Source organism: Colossoma macropomum, unplaced genomic scaffold (genome assembly GCF_904425465.1).
Source record: "Colossoma macropomum unplaced genomic scaffold, Colossoma_macropomum, whole genome shotgun sequence".
Lineage (NCBI taxonomy): Eukaryota > Metazoa > Chordata > Actinopteri > Characiformes > Serrasalmidae > Colossoma > Colossoma macropomum.
This window is the reverse complement of record NW_023494788.1, coordinates 1,082,931-1,102,896: the sequence shown is the minus strand read 5'-3', so window position 1 is coordinate 1,102,896 and position 19,966 is coordinate 1,082,931. Positions and strand designations below refer to the sequence as shown.

The window sequence follows — 19,966 nt, the reverse complement described above, 5'->3', positions numbered from 1 at the left end:
ATTTCCTTTTTATGACATTATGCTGTCCATTATGGAAAAATAGACCCTCAAACACAGATTCATTGAAGCTGATTGTTTATCTGCTTCCCCCACAATCAGCTTCTGTCTCTGGTGTTCTTAACTAACTAGAGCTACAGCACTGCTCTGCCTTAGGGTGGCGCTGTAGCAGACTGGTTCACCCAGTTGGTCCTTCATAGCCTAGAAACTGTAACTCTGCCCGGATTCCTCTGAAACACTTTACAATGAGCTGCAGCAGATCTGTAAATCTGAAAACTCGCCCAGTTTCCCAAGAGTTTGGAGTGAAGAGTGACTGTTCCTCATTTCTCACACTGAAGACAGAAGAGGAGACGAGGAAGATCTCAGTTGCTGTGAGGAAGAGCGCAGAACCGCACTAGAACAGAGACTCTACAGAAGAACAGCTGATAAACAAACATTTACTCACACTGAAGCATCAGCGCCGCTATGGAGAGAGAGTTAGCAGACAGACACGGGACCCCCGAATACCAGGGGGGATTTACACACTCTAGACTTAATGTGGTTTCTGAGTCTGTTATATTTCTGTGTCCGTATTGATCGCCGATCTGTAGTGACCGTACCGTAACTCACCCAGTCTGTTTCTCTGTTTGCAGTCCCAGAGAAGCCAGCGAGGTTGGAGATTGTTCCGGATCAGTCGTCCAGTCCGGGTCTGCGGGTGAAGTGGCAGCGCTCCAGAGGCCGGGTGGACTGGTATGAGCTGGTGCTGTCCGACACTGGCACAACCGTGGCTAAGAAGACCAGAGTGGAGGGCAGTGCCGAACCGCGCTCTGGCTTCACCAACCTCATACCCGGAGCGCTCTACACACTCCGCCTAGAGGCCAAGAGTGGAAGCAAGACATCCACAGCGCTCACAGGCACTGCGGCAATAGGTGGAGCTCTGTCTTGTTTACATTAGCATCAGAAGCACAACGTCTTCTGAACAGGACAGTTTACAACAACAGACTCTCACGAAATTCAACTCTTACAACTCAAAACAAATGATTCCCAGCTATAATGTATTCACATATAAACACAGGAGAATGCCAGCACAGTCAGGTCCATCTTCAACATTTAAATTGAACTCAGTGCCACAGAGAGGGGAAAGTTAAAAGCGAAGGTGTCCGGATCAGGAATGTGTCGTTAGGGCCGGACACAGCTCCAGACGACAGGAAACCAGATCAGCTCTCTCTTTTTTGGGCACACACAGTGTAAACAATAGAGAATAGAGATGGAAAGAATGTCCAGAACTAAACACGCTGCTGTAACGACACATTCCTCAACTAGCGTCGCTCCTCTGCTTCTTGTTTTGGGCAGGCAGCTTATTTAAACCATTTCCTGCCAGATTTGGGACCTCAGTCCCCTGAACACAACAGTGAGAATCCAACTGGGCAGAAATAACTCATTTATGCACTAATATCTCCTGTTGTAGCATATAGGAGCGTTTATTGAGGTGGTTTATGGACTAATATCTCCTGTTGTAGCATATAGGAGCGTTTATTGAGGTGGTTTATGGACTAATATCTCCTGTTGTAGCATATAGGAGCATTTATTGAGGTTTTTATGTAGGGATGAAAGCATTATTAAGGGAGGCTGTTGTACTGATCGTAATAATACGTAATAATACGTTTATCTGTGCTTTCTATATGCTGGTCTGTTGTGCAGCTCCGTCGGCGGTGAGCGATCTGCAGGTCTCCGTCTCCTCCACCAACATCAGCCTTTCCTGGCAGCCAGGTCCAGGGCGGAGAGAGGCATTCTGGGTAATTGTGAGTCACGGAGCTGAGCCCGTCCGAAGGCTGAAGTTTGGGAGTACAGTCACGTCCTGCGTCGTCTCTGACCTCACCCCCGGAAACCCTCTACAGCGTCACCGTGGTAACGGAGGCTGTTGAGAAGCAACGAAACACAAGCAAAGAGGTCCAGACAGGTGACTCCGCCTCTTCCTGTAACAGTGATGGCTTCCTGTAAGAGATTTTTGTGGAGGAAATCTTTTGTTAATGAAAATAAAGACTGAGATTAGTGGAGAGCGTTAGAGCTCCAAAATCACCACACACTGGTCTCGCACTGTGTGGAGGTGCACGTTTATATATCTATAAACATGGACTGAAGTACATTAGCATAGATAAACAGTCTTTATGGAGAACTGCATCACACAGACTCAGACACCACGTCGAGTCTATTACAGACACAAAGCTGAAGCTGGTTTTCTGTTCACCAGCTTCTTATTGGAATTTTCCAATCCAGTGGAAGATCCAGTGGTCAGGAGCTGTTTATGGGTGGAGCTTGTTTAAGAGATCCAGTGGTCAGGTGCTGTTTATGGGTGGAGCTTGTTTAAGAGAGCCAGTGGTCATGTGCTGTTTATGGGCGGAGTCTGTTTAACAGAGCCAGTGGTCATGTGCTGTTTATGGGTGGAGCCTGTTTAAGAGAGCCAGTGATCAGGTGCTGTTTATGGGTGGAGCTTGTTTAAGAGAGCCATTGGTCATGTGCTGTTTATGGGTGGAGCTTGTTTAAGAGAGCCAGTGGTGATGTGCTGTTTATGGGTGGAGTCTGTTTAAGAGAGCCAGTGGTCATGTGCTGTTTATGGGTGGAGTCTGTTTAAGAGAGCCAGTGGTCATGTGCTGTTTATGGGTGGAGCCTGTTTAAGAGAGCCAGTGGTGATGTGCTGTTTATGGGTGGAGTCTGTTTAAGAGAGCCAGTGGTCATGTGCTGTTTATGGGTGGAGTCTGTTTAAGAGAGCCAGTGGTCATGTGCTGTTTATGGGCGAAGTCTGTTTAACAGAGCCAGTGGTCATGTGCTGTTTATGGGCGGAGCCTGTTTAAGAGAGCCAGTGATCAGGTGCTATTTATGGGCGGAGACTGTTTAAGAGAGCCAGTGTTCATGTGCTGTTTATGGGTGGAGCTTGTTTAAGAGATCCAGTGGTCAGGTGCTATTTATGGGCGGAGACTGTTTAAGAGAGCCAGTGGTCAGGTGCTGTTTATGGGTGGAGCTTGTTTAACAGAGCCAGTGGTCAGGTGCTGTTTATGGGTGGAGCTTGTTTTTCAGCCTATTTGTTTGTTTGCGTTCTTCCTGCAGCTCCGGCTCCTGTGAGCAGTCTGCTTTTGCAGAATGATGGAAGCGAGGTCACTCTGAATGCCTCCTGGACTCCTGCAGTAGGCAGAGTGGACACTTACCTGGTCAATTTATCCTCCTCCTCCTCCTCCTTTGAACATCAGTGGGTCACCCTCTACCCCAACACGTCCCACTGTCACTTCACCGGACTCACACCTGGACGAGCATATCAGGTGACTGTGAAGACCAGAAGTGGACAGCTCAGCTCTGAGGTCAGAGCGACAGGCAGGACAGGTGAGTCACAGAGACTCAGGTAACACAGCAGATTATTTGTAAGGAAGCAGTGATATTACCATAAATATACATATTAGAGAGACTACATTACTGTACAATCAGCCATAAACTGCCTGCATATGGAGTAAAATGTCTAGAACCGTACTAGTTACACTCTGTTTTAGGGGTGGGACTCTTTAGTCACCTCACGATTTGATTTGATTACGATTCAGAGGCTGCGATGTGATTAAAAAACGATTATCGATGCATCTTTTTTTCTATACATGATTTCTTTTTTCTCACTGTGGAAGTGATGTGGCCTGAACTGGAAGGCTCTCATTCGCTGCTCTTGTTTGGAGCACATGAGATGCTGCTGCCATTCATTAGTGATAAAATGCGCTGTTGCAATGAAATGAAGAAGATCCTCGTTCGAATTTTCCCGTTGCACCTTAAATGGTGCAGCAGTTACATTCTGGTGCCTCAGGCACCATTTAAGGTGGAACGGGAAAATTTGAACAAGAAGCTGGTGAATGAGAAGCGACTTGAGTCTCATAAAAAGTAGAAAATTGAGAGACATTTTACAAGAAACTGTTCTACTTTTGTGGAAAAGTTTCCTGCTGGAGATGTGAGAAAAGTGGCTATAGCTGAGCTACAGCTTAAAGCAGAGTAAAGTAAGTCTGTGTTTTTGTTCGTATTATATTTGTAGACTACACTGGGACATCAGCACTGACTGAGACACATTTACAGCCAAGATGGTAAAATGGACTCAGTGTTGTGGCTCCTAAGGTGGTTTGATTTTTGTTGAAAGGACAAAATGAGTCTTATTAACATTTGGGTTGCGACCCCTGCGCTAGTTTATATGCAGTTTGCTGCCACAGACTGCCTGGGCGCTGCACTTCTGCACTTTGCAAAGTTCCGCCTTTTGTGCTCCGTCAACATTACGTTATCAATCAATATGTAGAAAATCGATTTTTGACATTTATGAATCGATTCAGAATCGTCCACGTCTGCATCGCGACGCATCTGAGAATCGACTTATTCCCACCACTACTCTGTGTAAGAATGTGGTTTAGTTTAAGTAGATAGCTCAGATAGCTAACAGGCTAACAGTCCACTCCAGTAAAATTCAGAGTGAGGCTTTAAGTCTTTATTGAAAAACTGCAACATACAAAGTAAAGAATATGTAACGTGTCATACAGAATTCAATTGTCTGTGTTTAAGCTGGAGCTGCCATCAGCAGAATTAAAACCAGTGTGGGTAATTAGTTTAGAGCTAACATAAATTAATGTTAATCCCAGAGAGATGAGCTAGCGAAAATTAGCATAACTGTAACAGTGGCAAACAAAAACGTTTCTTGGTGGCTCCCGAGTAGCGCAACCGGCTAAGCATTGTCCCTCATCAGGAGATCACGAGTTTGATCCCTGGTGATGCTACAGCCGTCCGTAGCCGGGAGTCCAAGACTCACTCTCTCTGGGTGGGTAGGGTGGCCTCCCTTCTCCCACCATCACTCAACGCGATGCTAGTCAGCGCAGGCGTCTGTTAAAAAAGAAGGAAAAATCTTTACGTTAAGAAACTTCAGATGCTCTCCAGAAAATCTAATTAAAGAGTTTAGAAATCACATTAGTAAATAAATGAGTAAATTAAGTGGCGGAATTAAGCATTTCTACTTTGTGCTAATGAATATAGCTGAAAAGAGCTAGACTTTGTGATATTAGGTAATTTAAGTGATAGTATATTTTTCTCTATCTCCTCAGTGCCTGGTAAAGTTGCTCAGCTGAAGTTGGTGGGTCTCAGTGATCAGACCGCTCTGAAGGTGATGTGGGCGCCCCCTAAAGGCGAGTGGCAGTACTACCACGTGCTACTGCTGAACGGCTCCTCTGTGCTGGTAAACCGTACGGCAGACAAGGCGGTGCTAGAGTTCCTGTTCTCCGGGTTGGACCTCGTGCCCGGCAGGCTTTACACGGCTGCGGTCACCGTGATCAGCGGCTCACTGACCACCACGCAGTACTGCCACGGGAGTTTGGGTAAGCAGCGTTCTCACCGAATACGAGGCTAACGTGTTTCACTCACCAGCACAGCTTTAACGAAACTATACAGTCTCTCAGTGTTTGAGTCAGAGAAACTTCTAGAGCAAAAGCTAAACACTGAGCGAAGGCTAACCACTGAGCGAAGGCTAACCACCAAGCAAAGGCTAACCACCAAGCCAAAGCTAATCACCAAGCCAAAGCTAACCACCAAGCCAAAGCTAACAACCAAGCAAAAGCTTATCACCAAGCCAAAGCTAATCACCAAGCCACAGCAAACCACCAAGCCAAAGCTAACCACCAAGCCAAAGCTAACAACCAAGCAAAAGCTTATCACCAAGCCAAAGCTAATCACCAAGCCAAAGCTAACCACCAAGCAAAAGCTTATCACCAAGCCAAAGCTAATCACCAAGCCAAAGCTAACCACCAAGCCAAAGCTAACAACCAAGCCACAGCTTATCACCAAGCCAAAGCTAATCACCAAGCAAAAGCTAACCACCAAGCCACAGCTAACAACCAAGCCAAAGCTAATCACCAAGCAAAAGCTTATCACCAAGCAAAAGCTTATCACCAAGCCAAAGCTAACCACCAAGCAAAAGCTTATCACCAAGCCAAAGCTAACCACCAAGCCACAGCTAATCACCAAGCAAAAGCTAACCACCAAGCCACAGCTAACCACCAAGCCACAGCTTATCACCAAGCAAAAGCTTATCACCAAGCCAAAGATAATCACCAAGCCACAGCTAACCACCAAGGCACACCTAATCACTAAGCAAAAGCTTATCACCAAGCCAAAGCTAACCATCAAGCCAAAGCTAACCACCAAGCAAAAGCTAATCACCAAGCCAAAGCTAACCATCAAGCCAAAGCTAACCACCAAGCAAAAGCTTATCACCAAGCCACAGCTAATCACCAAATGGTTTCTGACATTTTTATCTATAAAGCTAAATTTATATGCTAATTAACTTTATCTGTTATTATTAATGTTGTCACATATTTCTTCATCACTTTCTCTCTCTCTCTCTCTCTCTCTGTGTCTCTCTCCCTCTGTACACTCTCTCTCTCTCTCTCTCTCTCTCTCTCTCTGTCTCTCTCCCTCTGTACACTCTCTCTCTCTCTCTTTCTCTCTCTCTCTCTCTCTCTCCCTCTCTCTGTACACTCTCTCTCTCTCTGTACTCTCTCTCTCTCTCTCTCTCTCTCTCTCTCTCTCTCTCTCTCTCTCTGTACTCTCTCTCTCTCTCTCTCTCTCAGCACCTCGGTCAGTTCAGCAGCTGCAGGTGCGTCACAGTGATAAGAGCTCTGTGCGGGTGCAGTGGCGCCCCCCGGTGGGAGAGTGGGATGACTACACCGTCGTGCTGAGAGACGGAAAGGGAGAGGTGAAGAGGACATCTCTGAGCAGAGAGATGAAGGAATGCAGCTTCAGTGACCTCACACCTGGACAGCAATACACCATCACCGTGGTAACGAACAGCGGAGAACTCAGCAGCTCCGCCTCCGTCACAGCGCGCACCTGTGAGTTACACACCTGCCCTCACACGGGTTCTCCTGCGTTCTGTTTTAGAACAGAGTCTCAATTATTTTCCTGTTCTGCATGAATCTGATCAGCTCACAGCTAAAAGAGGAGAAAACCGCTTTACGCTCAGCGTGAAAAAATATATGAACATGTATTTTTGTATATTTGAAATCCATTTTAAACACACTGCTGAAATACACTCCAAACACTAAAATGTATTTTTAGAATATATTGCCATATTAACAAAATATATGTTTAGAAATACATTTATTTTTATCTGAAAATGTATGAAAATATCCAGAATCCTGTCTGATGCTCTTCACTGTCTGATACCTTTAGAAATGAGTTTGTGTTCCAGTATCTTCATTTTAAATATGATCAAATGATCCTTTAACAGGACAGAAGCGAGTGTTGTGGGTATTGATACTCTGTGAAAATGCAGTTATGATCTGATATCTTGTTTATGTGAAATACATTGTGTGTGAGAGTCTGACTGCAGACGTACATGGTTAATGTAAAGTACAGTGCAGATCACAGAAGAACGTTTAGTTACATCTGGAAACTTCATTACACTCAACTCAACACAGATAACACAATATAATATAATAATATAACAGTACAGGGCTGCACTCGAATTATTATAAAGTTCAGAACTTTTTATTATTGTTTTTAACAGTTGCAGTCCTGAAATGTCACCCTGTGAAAGTGTATGTATGTGTGTGTGTTCAGTGCCAGCAGGTGTTACTGGGCTGCAGGTGAGTAACAAGGGCTGGACGGACGCTCTGCAGGTGAGGTGGGAGAAAGCGGCGGGAAAAATCGACTCGTATCGCCTGCTGCTCATCCACGACAGTGTCATCATCAAGAACGAGAGCGTTCCTGCAGACGCCACCTCCTACCACTTTCAGGCCCTGAGATCTGGCGCCCTCTACAGGGTGGTGGTGACCACGGTGCGCAGCGGCACGTCGTCCAGGCAGACGGTGTCCGAGGGCCGGACGGGTCAGTGACGATAGCAGCACACACAGCGTTAACGTTAGTCAGTCAGTCAATCACAGTGGACGTTCGTCTGATCTGTATCAGTTCAGTGTTAAATGAAGACTTTAAAAGCAAAAGATGAATTTCTTCACAGCTCAGTGAGTCTGAGGAAGAAGTTAAATTCCAAACTGCTCTTATCTGGAATAACAGGAATATTCCTGGAATTTTCAGGAAGTCCTGGACATGCGCAGGGCTTTCAGTCTGAAGACTTCCTGCTGGGCTGTTGTTTGTCCGAGAGGATGTTCTTCTATTTTCAGCTGATGTTTATGTTTGAGCTGACAGCTTCACAAAAGTTGTGAACTCTTTGTTTTCACAGCTTTTGTTCTTTGTTAGCAGAAATAATTTAATAACTGCTAATAAATGTTATTATTCTGTGTCGATTTCGCCATTTTTTTCATTCGTTTATTCAATGTTGCCCGAAAGTGTTAAATAATAAGCCTTTATACTTTACAACACTAGTCATATCTGATAAAGATCCTCTGGACCTGTTTAGAGGCATCAGAGTGCGATTGATAACGTCTACAGGTGACTGAGAGATCTCTGTGCTCTGACTACTGCCTGTAATTGAGAGGTCTATCTGTATGTAATTAATAATGCCTGCAGATAATTAGTTTATCTGTGTGTTATTGGTCATGTCTGTAGTTGGTCAGTTTATCTTTGTGTAATCAGTAATTTCTGTAATTGATCATTTTACCTGTGTGTGATGAGTAATGTCTGTAGTTGATCGTTCATCAGTTTATTGTCTGTGTATGATTAGAAATGCCTGCAGATGACTGAGCTGATTGATACTGACTGTTGTTGATCAGGTTCTCTGTGTATGACTGATAAAGCCTGTAGTTTATTCGTTTATTTGCCTATGTTTGGTAATCCTGTAGTTAACTGATTTCTTTGTATATGACTGGTAGTGTCTGTAGTTCATTTATTTCTGTGTAGTAATGCCTGTAATTGATAAGTTTATCTGTGTGTAATTAATAATTTCTGTAATTGATAAGGTTATCTGTGTGTGGTTGGAAATGCCTGCAAATGAATGAGCTTTCTGTGTGTGTGATTGGCAGTGCTGTTTTTGATTGATTGGTCTCTCTTTGTGTGATTGGCAGTGCCTGCGGCAGTGCGGGAGGTGTCGGTCAGTAATAATGGGAGGATGGACTTCCTCAGCGTGTCGTGGCGGCCGGCGCAGGGGGAGGTGGACAGTTACCTGGTGACTCTGAGTGACCGTGAGAGGATCGTTCACACGCTGACTGTGTCCAGGTCCAGTCCAGAGTGCGTGTTCAAGTCTCTGGTGTCCGGACGGCTCTACAACATCTCGATCAGCTCCCGCAGCGGAATGTACGAGAACCACACGGTGGTCCAGCAGAGAACGCGTAAGAGCCTCACTGTACAGCTGAGTTACTCTAAACAGCCCAGATCACTCAGTTCCACCTAAAACGTTCGTGTGACTGATTTGGACCCACTGAAGGGGTGGGGCTAAACTACTGTATGCTGAATGGGTGGAGCTAAACTGCTGTAGGCTGAATGGTGGGGCTAAACTGCTGTAGGCTGAAAGGGTGGAGCTAAACTGCTGTAGGCTGAATGGGTGGGGCTAAACTGCTATAGTTGAATGGTGGAGCTAAACTGCTGTAGGCTGAAAGGGTGGAGCTAAACTGCTGTAACTGAATGGGCGGGGCTAAACTGCTGTAGTTGAATGGTGGAGCTAAACTGCTGTAGGCTGAAAGGGTGGAGCTAAACTGCTGTAGGCTGAATGGGTGGAGCTAAACTGCTGTAGACTGAATGGGTGGAGCTAAACTGCTGTAGGCTGAAAGGGTGGAGCTAAACTGCTGTAGGCTGAATGGGCGGGGCTAAACTGCTGTAGGCCGAATGGGCGGGGCTAAACTGCTGTAGGCTGAATGGGCGGGGCTAAACTGCTGTAGGCTGAATGGGCGGGGCTAAACTGCTGTAGGCTGAATGGGCAGATAGATGTACAAACTTTAACAAACTCGTTTTAAAAAGTGAAGAACGGCTGTTTTTCTGGGCCCTTTAATAATTTCAGTGTGAACTGTGTAAGTTATTGATTATAATCAGTGTGATTATTAATATGATTGATGCGACTGTAAGCGTCAGTAGTTGTGATGTCACTGCCGCGTTCCTCCTCAGAGCCGTCCACCGTTCTGACCCCGACGGCGACCCACATGGCGCGGTACGACTCTCTGAAGGTGTACTGGCGCCACGCGGCCGGCGACTTCGACTACTACCAGGTGGCCATCAAACACAACAACCTGTTCCACCAGAACCGGACAGTTCCAAGCTCTCAAAACGAGTGCGTGTTCAGCGGGCTGGTCCCGGGGCGACTCTACACCGTCATCGTCAGCACCTGGAGCGGAACGTATGAGTCCAGCGTCTCCACACATGGACGCACCTGTGAGTGACCACTGCGACACCTGATTGAGCGCACAGTAGTGAGTCCCTGCACAGGGTCAGGGCGTCCCCATGACAACACAGGAATCGTTCAAGAGTCACCTGTGAGATAAACAGTCATCAGTACATCAAAGAGTTCTATAATAAATCTGCTGATTTAGGAACAGATTCACAGCTTATTTATGATGTTCTTACTGACAGGAACAGATCCAAGATCAGCTCTTGACCTGAGTGAACAGATCTCAGATTCGTTATTAAAGAGCTTGTGTCCCACGTTTCTGTGGGTTTAGGTACCAAAAACACCCATAATTCATTTTAATAATCAGTTTACAGCCTCTCTTTATCTCTTACAATTAAAAAGTTACTGTGCCTTTAAGACTGAGATATGTAAATGAGCTCTGTTCTCTGGCTGTCCTATATTGCTCAATCAAAAAGCAGACCAGGAGGTTGTTCGTTCGATCGGTGGGCAGGATGGCCCCCCGTCTCCCCCCATCACTCAGCACGACGCTAGCGTCTGTTAGCTGGCGTAACAGCTCTTCGGGTAACAGGTTATCGTTCTCTTCCAAGCGCGTTCAGCTGTACAGTGACGCTGCGTTAGCGTCAGTTTGTAAAGATGCGGTGGAGCTTCTCAGAACTGTGTTTACCTTCACCCTCCTAGAGCTGGGGGTGTCGTGTGATTGGGGGAGTCAGGATACGACTAAATTAGGAAAAAAAAAGCAGACTAGGCTAAAACACTCCTCGTAATTTCAGCGTGAATGGGCGGGGCTGAACTGTTGGAGGTTGAATAGGTGAAAATGTGTGAGTGAAATGGGTTTAGTGATGTCACGAAAACAACAAATTTGAAAGAGGCAGTTTTTGCAGTGATTGTATGCACTGGAAAGTGAACATATGGTTTGAAATGTATGATTTTTTTTGCTGTGCCCAAAGTAGAAACAGTTCCACACCTGATTCATTTAGTCATATACGAGCGTCACTGGATGCCTGGAGTAACAAGGTCATTAATGAGTGGAAATAAGGATATAATTGTGATATTTAATATCATATCATGGTGTGGGAACCTAATAATCAAACAGAAAAGTAAACCGGCTGGTTAGCCAGGTTAGTAAGATCATAGGAGATGAACAACTTCAACCTCGTAATTCAGAGGATCTCGCGGCGTCAGGAGGAAAACTGTCCATTCGGCAGAACGTTTCAGCTTTAGAACGTTTAAATGTACCACAGAGTGAGAACGTTCCTACTATGGTCATAACGCAGAACACAGAATGACGACACTGCACTGCTCCACAGCGAACTCTTATAATAAAAATGAGGGGGATGCGTCCGTCCATCATACGAGCTCTTTACACAGTTTAGTGAGTCTGTTACAGCGTTTTAACTGCCGCTCTGCTGTTTCAGTACCGGCGGCGGTGAGGAACCTGACGCTGGCCAGCCGCGGCACAGAGGAGCTGAAGGTCACCTGGACATCGGCACCTGGAGATGTGGATCACTACGAGGTTCAGCTTCTCTTCAATGACATGAAGGTGCTTCCTCCGATCACCTTGAGCGGCACCACCACCCACTACCTGCTCTCCTCCCTCACACCTGGACGACTCTACAAGATCGTAGTGTCCACCTTCAGCGGACCCAACCTCAGCACACAGTTCATCGAGGGCAGGACAGGTACCGGCTCAGTACACTGTGTGGCGCTGTGCCATTCACACTCACAGCAGCAAACACCACCAGGAGTTAGCTAATCTGGCTAATTTCAGTCAGCAAGTGTTAGCAATTTTTTTAGTCAGCTTAGCATTAGCAATTTCAGTCAGGAGAGTTAGCTAATCTTAGCTGTTTTAGTCAGGAGAGTTAGCTAATCTTAGCTGTTTTAGTCAGCAGAGTTAGCTAATCTTAGCTGTTTTAGTCAGGAGAGTTAGCTAATCTTAGCTGTTTTAGTCAGCAGAGTTAGCTAATCTTAGCTGTTTTAGTCAGGAGAGTTAGCTAATCTTAGCTGTTTTAGTCAGCAGAGTTAGCTAATCTTAGCTGTTTTAGTCAGGAGAGTTAGCTAATCTTAGCTGTTTTCAGCAGAGTTAGCTAATCTTAGCTGTTTTTAGTCAGCAGAGTTAGCTAATCTTAGCTGTTTTAGTCAGGAGAGTTAGCTAATCTTAGCTGTTTTAGTCAGGAGAGTTAGCTAATCTTAGCTGTTTTAGTCAGGAGAGTTAGCTAATCTTAGCTGTTTTAGTCAGGAGAGTTAGCTAATCTTAGCTGTTTTCAGTCAGCAGAGTTAGCTAATCTTAGCTGTTTTAGTCAGGAGAGTTAGCTAATCTTAGCTGTTTTAGTCAGGAGAGTTAGTTAATCTTAGCTGTTTTAGTCAGGAGAGTTAGCTAATCTTAGCTGTTTTAGTCAGGAGAGTTAGCTAATCTTAGCTGTTTTTAGTCAGGAGAGTTAGCTAATCTTAGCTGTTTTAGTCAGGAGAGTTAGCTAATCTTAGCTGTTTTAGTCAGGAGAGTTAGCTAATCTTAGCTGTTTTAGTCAGCAGAGTTAGCTAATCTTAGCTGTTTATAGAGTTAAAAAGTTTCCACAGTTCTGTTTGAACTAAAGCTCCAAAATCACCCATTCATTTCGCTGTAATAATGTTCTTATTCCTTCTGTGCAGTTAGTGCTGTTAGACTGCTGTCTGTGCTGAGTCGCTGTCTGTGTCTTGTTTAGTTCCCAGTAAAGTGAAGAACATCCACATCAGTAATGAGGGTCAGAGCAGCAGTGTGAAGGTCAGCTGGACGCCGGGTCAGGGTGATGTGGACAGTTACTGCGTGTCCCTCTCCGGTCCGGGGCGGCCGCTGGACCTCCGGCCTGTCCCTAAACACGTTAACGAAATTAACTTTGGCTCGCTGGAGCCCGGACAGCAGTACGACATCACTGTCCAGTCCATCAGCGGGTCACTCATCAACAACAGCACCGCCACCGCACGCACAGGTACCTGCAGCCGCTCAGTAAGGAGGCCATAATGTGGAAAACTCACCTTTCACAATTTTTCAATTTAAGACTTTCACGATTTAAAGTTTCAAACGTGTATTTCGCTCCACAGTCCAGACAGAAAACACAGAGACTAAACTGCTAAATCTGTTGAGTTCAATAACTTTTTATGTATTTTTATGTATTATTATATTATTATTATTATTAATACATTGTGTATTCATATTACATATATCCACCTACACCTCAGTTCAGTACAGTGTCTGTATCTCTCTCTCTCTCTCTCTCTCTCTCTCTCTCTCTCTCTCTCTCAGTGCCCTCCAGTGTGGAGTCCCTGCAGGCTAATGGGGGGGTGGGCGACTGCAGTGTATTGGTGAGCTGGCGTGCAGGTTTGGGGGTCTGTGATGGTTTCAGTGTGCAGCTGCAGGACGAGCGAGGTTCTGTGTTGGGGAGTAGCCTGAAGCCGCGGGACGAGCTCCAGCACGTCTTCACGCGCCTCACACCAGGGAAACAGTACCGCGTCATCGTCCAGGCGGTCAGCGGGGGGGTGCAGAGTAAAGCGGCCACGGCGGAGACTCGGACTCGTACGTACTGGACACTGACGCCCCAGTCAGTGGACTTCCCCTTTGATATGATCAGTGCCACATATTCTTTCTTCTTTCTTTTACTTCTTATTTTCCTGCACCACTTTATGAATATAAACTCTGTGATGCTTTTTACTGACACTTATTATAATTGCCCATCATACTGCGCGATTCCATAAATACACACTGCACACACCCAAGCTGCCAGTCGCACAAGGCTGTATATTTATTATAGCATCTGTGCGCATCAGCGGTGTCCAAAGCCCAGCTCGGTCTATTTTTAATCACTGCACAGTGAAGTAGCCAGACAGTGTTTCGTTATACTGTAAAACCCTGTATTAGTATAATGACAGCAAATTGCATTGAATTTTCTTTGTTTTTTAAATTTTCAACGTTCTGAAACTTTCTATTGTTTATTTCCAGGATTAAACGAAAACAATTCTACATTTTCAAGTGGTCTCAGACTTTCGGACCCTGCTGTGTGTTGTTTATCTGATGACCACTGCAGTAATCCTAATTCCCATCAGCGTCTCTATGGGGTCTGATGTTAGCGCCGAGCTAGCGGCGGAGTGCCATCACTCCCCCTTGCTGGGTTTAAGAGCTTCACTGCAGCTCTAGTTTAAACACAGATATTTATGATCTGATGGTGAGTCTGTGTTCGCTGCAGGTCCAGCGTCTGTTCCTGACCTATCCATCCAGAGCAGCTCGTCCAGCAGCCTGGTTTTGTCCTGGTCAGTTCCGGAAGGGGAGTTTGATGGGTTTGAGGTTCTCCTCTACACCAGCGTTGAGGTTCTGCAGGATCGCCGGAGCGGGGGGGCCACCATGCTGACCTGCTCCTTCCACAGCCTGACTGCTGGCACAGCCTACAGGGCGCTGGTTCTGACGCGCAGTGGACAGTACACAAACCAGTCCTCCATCTGGACCAGGACAGGTGAGCTTTGCCTGCGGATGTGTGATATTTATCAGAGGTTGGTATTTTATTATCTAATCAGAAAATATTATTCTAGGTCGAATACTGGAATTACTGCTGGTCATCATGACTGTGAAAAATGAATCAATAATCAGTGTTTACAATTTTAATCTGTTTTATGCTGACGACACTTCATATGTGTGTGTGTATATATATATATATATGTATATATATATATATATATATATATATATAAAATTACAGTCTGAACTTAACGGTTGGGTCAGGCTTCTGTTTGTCATTCTATATAACTTAATAATAACAACTCACACTGCATTGTAGTCCATATAGTTGCTGAAGAATAACCTTTAGGGTGTAACATGGCTGGTAATTTGGGAATTTAGGGGTTAAAATGCAAATGTAAATTATTGAAATCAGTCACAACAAAGTGGAAGTGATTTGTTATCAATACCATATTAGAAATTCCATATTGATGCTTCCCTACAGTGTGAAAAAGTTCTACAGTGTTAAATAGAGCTGATTTTTCAGCGTTGAAGTTTTAGTGATGACAGTTGATCCTGGAGTTAAATCTGCTGTTATTCCAGTCATTTTTTGTTTTATGCTTAATTATTGTAAAAACGAGTACATTGTGCTTTTGCACATGTTTTAAGTATTGGAAAAATTGCTGTTTTCTTAAACTGATTTGCAGTGAAGCTACGAATGAGCTGAAGATGTTTTCACCCATGTAGGGAAAGTGTTAAATTTGATACTGGCAGATTTGCTGTGTAAAAGAGACCACCTGAGAATCAATCAGGGGGAATAGAAGACCCCCTGATTGAAATGAACTTTAGAGTAATAAGCGAGAAGATTAGAGGATTTAAGTTAATCTAAGTTTACTGTAAAGTCCAGTGTGCTTTACACCCCTCCAGTCAACGCTTGGCATTGCGCATAGTGATCTTGGCTGGCTGGTTTTGTAGAACATGTTCCATCACTCGTGTGATGTATGTGAATATAGAGTGTTGATGTCCTGCTGCTGTCAGAATGGTCTAATAAAGCTCGCTGCTGTTGTTTGTTGTGTAGTCCCGGCGGCGGTGCCAATGCTGCTGGTGGAGAGCAGGAACAGTACGGGCACTCTGTGGATCAGCTGGCAGGGGGCGGAGGGCGAGGTCAGCGGATACACTCTGGCGCTCTTCAACCCTGATCAATCCCAGCAGGCTGAGCAGAGCCTGAGGGCGGAGAGCAGAGGCCACGCCTTCACCGGCCTGGTCCCCGGGCGCCTCTACACTGCCGTCGTCCGCACACAGAGCGGAGATCTCACCAACATGGCAACAACCAAAGGCAGGACAAGTGAGTGCCCACGGTCAGGACGGTTCTCCTGGTTGACCAACTGTATAAGCCCCGCCCACAAATGTGTTCTTTTATAGCTGCTGTTGTGAGATTGAACAAGCTTTACAGAACACAAGTGAAAATCTCATTCAGCCTAATGAGAAACTGTAGAACAGACTCAGTTTATATCACAATACCTACATTTAGAGTCAGTTATTTATTAACTGAGTTGTGTCCTGCAGTTTCTCATTAGGTTCAGTTTTTAGTGTTTAACCCTCTGAAATGTGATCTTCTTTCACCACAGACCCAAAGCCGCCCTTATCTTTCACCTATGGAGGAGTCACCAACACGTCCGTGGAGATGACGTGGAGCGCTCCGGAGGGGACGGATTATGATGATTTTGACCTGCAGTGGACCCCCAGTGACCAACTGTCTGTGTTTAACCCGTACCACAGCCGCACGTCTGGCAGCAGGCTGCTGAAGGGCCTGTACCCCGGCCGGCTGTACCACTTCAGCCTGCGCACCATCAGCAGCTCCGGAGGACAGCCAGCCTATAGCCAGCCCATCTACAAGAGCATCCGCACCAGTCAGTGCTGATCACATCTGTACACCTTAAACTACACCGCACACCATCTATATTCACCCTAAACTACACTGCACACCATATATATATATATATACACCCTAAACTGCACCGCACACTGTATATATACACCCTAAACTACACTGCAGACTGTATATATACCCCCTAAACTACACCGCACACTGTATATATACACCCTAAACTACACTGCAGACTGTATATATACCCCCTAAACTATATATATAAATTACAACACACCCTCTATATACTCACTAAACTACATCACACACCATCTGTACTTCCTAAACTAGATATCACACTCACGCTTGTCACCATATAACATTAAAACTGATATAAAAACTGATCAAAATTACTGGCGAATCTCAGACTGTTCTTGACTCTGCTCTGTAGTTTTGTCCGTCTCTTTGAATCTCCTGTATGTTTTCTCTCTCAGAGCCTCGGAGGATTCAGAGTCTGCACTGTCGGCCCCAGAGCTCCACCGCTATCTCCTGCTCGTGGAGCCGCCCGGAGACCGACTTCGACTCCTACACCGTCGAGTGTTCTCGGCAGGACTCCCCTGCGCTGGTGTATTCTCAGAGAACGGCGCGAAACACCACGCAGTACCACATCACCGAGCTGGAGCCGCACAGACGCTACAGCATCTCCGTCAAAGTCATCTCCGACACCATGACCAGTGAGGCCGCCGAGGACAGCGTGGTCACCATGATTGACCGTGAGTGCTCTGACCTCGTGTGGTCGAAAAGAGAACTGCAGCTGACCCAGTCAGCTGCTGAGCATGTGCAGCAGTTATTCTGAGACTGAGAGCTACACTTTGCATAGTTAAACCAAAAACTGTTCACTGTTTTTCAACGGTTAGAATTCTAGAATTATTGCTGTTTTGCTCTTCAGTTAATTTACATTATATAATTTGTGATTATACATTATATAAGTAGAATCACAGTTTCTGAGATATTGACACCGTTCCTACTTCGGAATGTTCAATCTGATCGGGAATGGTGTGCTTGTATACAGCTTTTGATCACATGCATGGTTTTCATACAATGAATAGGAATTAACTGCAGAATTTTGTGGGCAAAAGTTTGTGCACTCCACGTATATATCACGATAATGCAAGTACTCTTGCAAAATCCTAGCAACCACCTTAGATACCATAGCAACCACCTTAGATACCATAGCAAACACCTTAGATACCATAGCAACCACCTTAGATACCTTAGATACCATAGCAACCACCTTAGATACCATAGCAACCACCTTAGATACCATAGCAACCACCTTAGATACCTTAGATACCATAGCAATCACCTTAGATACCATAGCAACCACCTTAGATACCTTAGATACCATAGCAATCACCTTAGATACCATAGCAATCACCTAGGAACATCCTATCAACCACCAGAGATTGCATAGCAAACATATAGCATCGCCCATAAAACCACATTGGACAACATAGAAACTACTAAGCAACACCCTAGCAACCACCAAAATGCCATAGTAACTGTTTGACAGCACCCTAGCAACTGCCTGGGAACTGCTCACGCTGCACAATCACTCTGCATCTTTTCCAGGAAATGCATTTTTCTAGTGATTTAAATATAATTATACAAATAATTACATATTTTGTTACTTAATAAATTACATGTACATTTAATTTACACTCTGGATCATCAGGTCTGCTCAGCTGTCTTAACGGCAGAAAATTACAAACATCTTTCTATAAAACAAGACAGAACACACAACAGTAACTTTCTGTTTATTTAAATCATAATAAAATGTCTCCTCTTCCACTTACGATCACTAATAATCTGCACTTTCCACACAGTTTCTGCTGCTCTCTGAGTCAGGAATGATTAATGTGTTTTGAGATGTGAACAGCAGAGCTGACCTCTAAGTGGCTACAGAGCTGAAAAGGGCTGATATAAAGTCAAACTGAATCTTGTTTTATATTGAAGTGAGATGCCAGTTTGCTGTGTTTCAGTGTTGACGTGTTCTGACAGTGAGCTGTGCTGCTTTTGTAGGACCCCCACTGCCCCCCCTGTCCACTCGAGTCAACGAGGCGACGGCGAACATCACCAGCAAGTCCACCATCGACTTCCGGTTCAACTGCAGCTGGTTCAGCGACGTCAATGGAGCCGTGAAATTTTTCACCATCGTCGTGGCTGAGTCTGACGGTCTGTGTGCGCTCGTCTCAAATCTTCAGATTCAGATTATAATCTCAGAATTAGACAAACCCGATAACCCTAACCCAGCTGGATTAGAGTTCGATTTCTATAACTGAAATGATTGGAAGCAAGATCTGTGTTTTTAATCCAGTATGAATCTGCAGTGTGTGCAGTTTTTACAGTAATAATTGTGGAGTGATTTAATCCGGTATGACTCTGATGCGTATACTGGATGTTGTTATTGTTATTCTCAGCTTTAATTTTGCTGTGTTCGTTTGCAGACAGTAAAGACCTTCAGCCGGAACAGCGCCACCCGCTGCCCTCTTACTGGGACTACAGAAGCAACAGCTCCATAAAGGTGTATCAGACTGGCTATTTCCGTAGTGATTGCGGCGAGGGTCCCGAGAGCGCCACCCAGGAGTTCGACATCGCTCTGGGCTCAGGCATGGACATCCTTGGGGGCAGCTGTGACAGTCAACTCAGTAAAGATGGGACCAGAGATCAGCATGAGTTCTGCGACGGGCCGCTCAAACCCAGGACTGCATACAGGTGCTTCACCTGCTGCCTGTTTAAGAGAGATTTTTTACAGTTATAAAATATATCACAGCAGGAAAAACACTAAATACGCAGAACAGAGTTACAAACCACTGGATTCGTTTAAATAGTTCAAATATGTTTTATATTCAGTAGCTCAGCTTCTGTAAAGTGATTGAACACCTGAATGTGTTGACTGTTTGTACTCTTGGACGAGTTTCTTTTGATCTGTTTCCTTTTTCCTGAGCTTCCGCTCTCACTCTGTTCTCCTACCTTTTCTCCACTGGATTAATCAGAACTGCCTTTTCTAAAAGAAAATTTAGTCATTTGTGTGAGTTACAGTGAAAACAAATATATGTATGTATATATATATATATATTTCCACTTTGAATGTAATAATTTACTCTCTCTCTCTTTCTCTGTTCTTTCTCTATGTCTCTCTCTCTCTCAGGTTGAGTGTTCGGGCATTTACGCAGCTGTTTGATGAGAACCGTGTTGAGTTTTCATCTCCTCTCTTCACTGATACCTTCCTGTCTTTGCCTTTAATCACACACACAGGTACTGCACACACACACACACACACACACACCCACACACACACACACACACA

At 45.0% G+C, this 19,966-nt stretch overlaps 1 protein-coding gene across 1 annotated transcript in view; it reads left to right on the top strand.

Annotated features, from left to right (window-relative positions):
* Positions 1 to 19,966, top strand: part of LOC118806494 (receptor-type tyrosine-protein phosphatase beta-like) — a 40,368-nt gene that overhangs the window by 12,668 nt on the left and 7,734 nt on the right. The window contains exons 5-23 of the mRNA XM_036567925.1: positions 630 to 898; positions 1,678 to 1,688; positions 1,815 to 1,936; positions 3,082 to 3,351; positions 5,085 to 5,354; positions 6,606 to 6,866; positions 7,597 to 7,863; positions 8,997 to 9,260; positions 10,030 to 10,293; positions 11,686 to 11,949; positions 12,970 to 13,233; positions 13,548 to 13,817; positions 14,485 to 14,748; positions 15,808 to 16,074; positions 16,358 to 16,639; positions 17,091 to 17,369; positions 18,679 to 18,831; positions 19,104 to 19,371; positions 19,808 to 19,914. Of these exons, the coding sequence (XP_036423818.1) occupies positions 630 to 898; positions 1,678 to 1,688; positions 1,815 to 1,936; positions 3,082 to 3,351; positions 5,085 to 5,354; positions 6,606 to 6,866; positions 7,597 to 7,863; positions 8,997 to 9,260; positions 10,030 to 10,293; positions 11,686 to 11,949; positions 12,970 to 13,233; positions 13,548 to 13,817; positions 14,485 to 14,748; positions 15,808 to 16,074; positions 16,358 to 16,639; positions 17,091 to 17,369; positions 18,679 to 18,831; positions 19,104 to 19,371; positions 19,808 to 19,914 (4,416 nt within the window). The remainder of the gene's footprint in view (positions 1 to 629; positions 899 to 1,677; positions 1,689 to 1,814; positions 1,937 to 3,081; positions 3,352 to 5,084; positions 5,355 to 6,605; positions 6,867 to 7,596; positions 7,864 to 8,996; positions 9,261 to 10,029; positions 10,294 to 11,685; positions 11,950 to 12,969; positions 13,234 to 13,547; positions 13,818 to 14,484; positions 14,749 to 15,807; positions 16,075 to 16,357; positions 16,640 to 17,090; positions 17,370 to 18,678; positions 18,832 to 19,103; positions 19,372 to 19,807; positions 19,915 to 19,966) is intronic.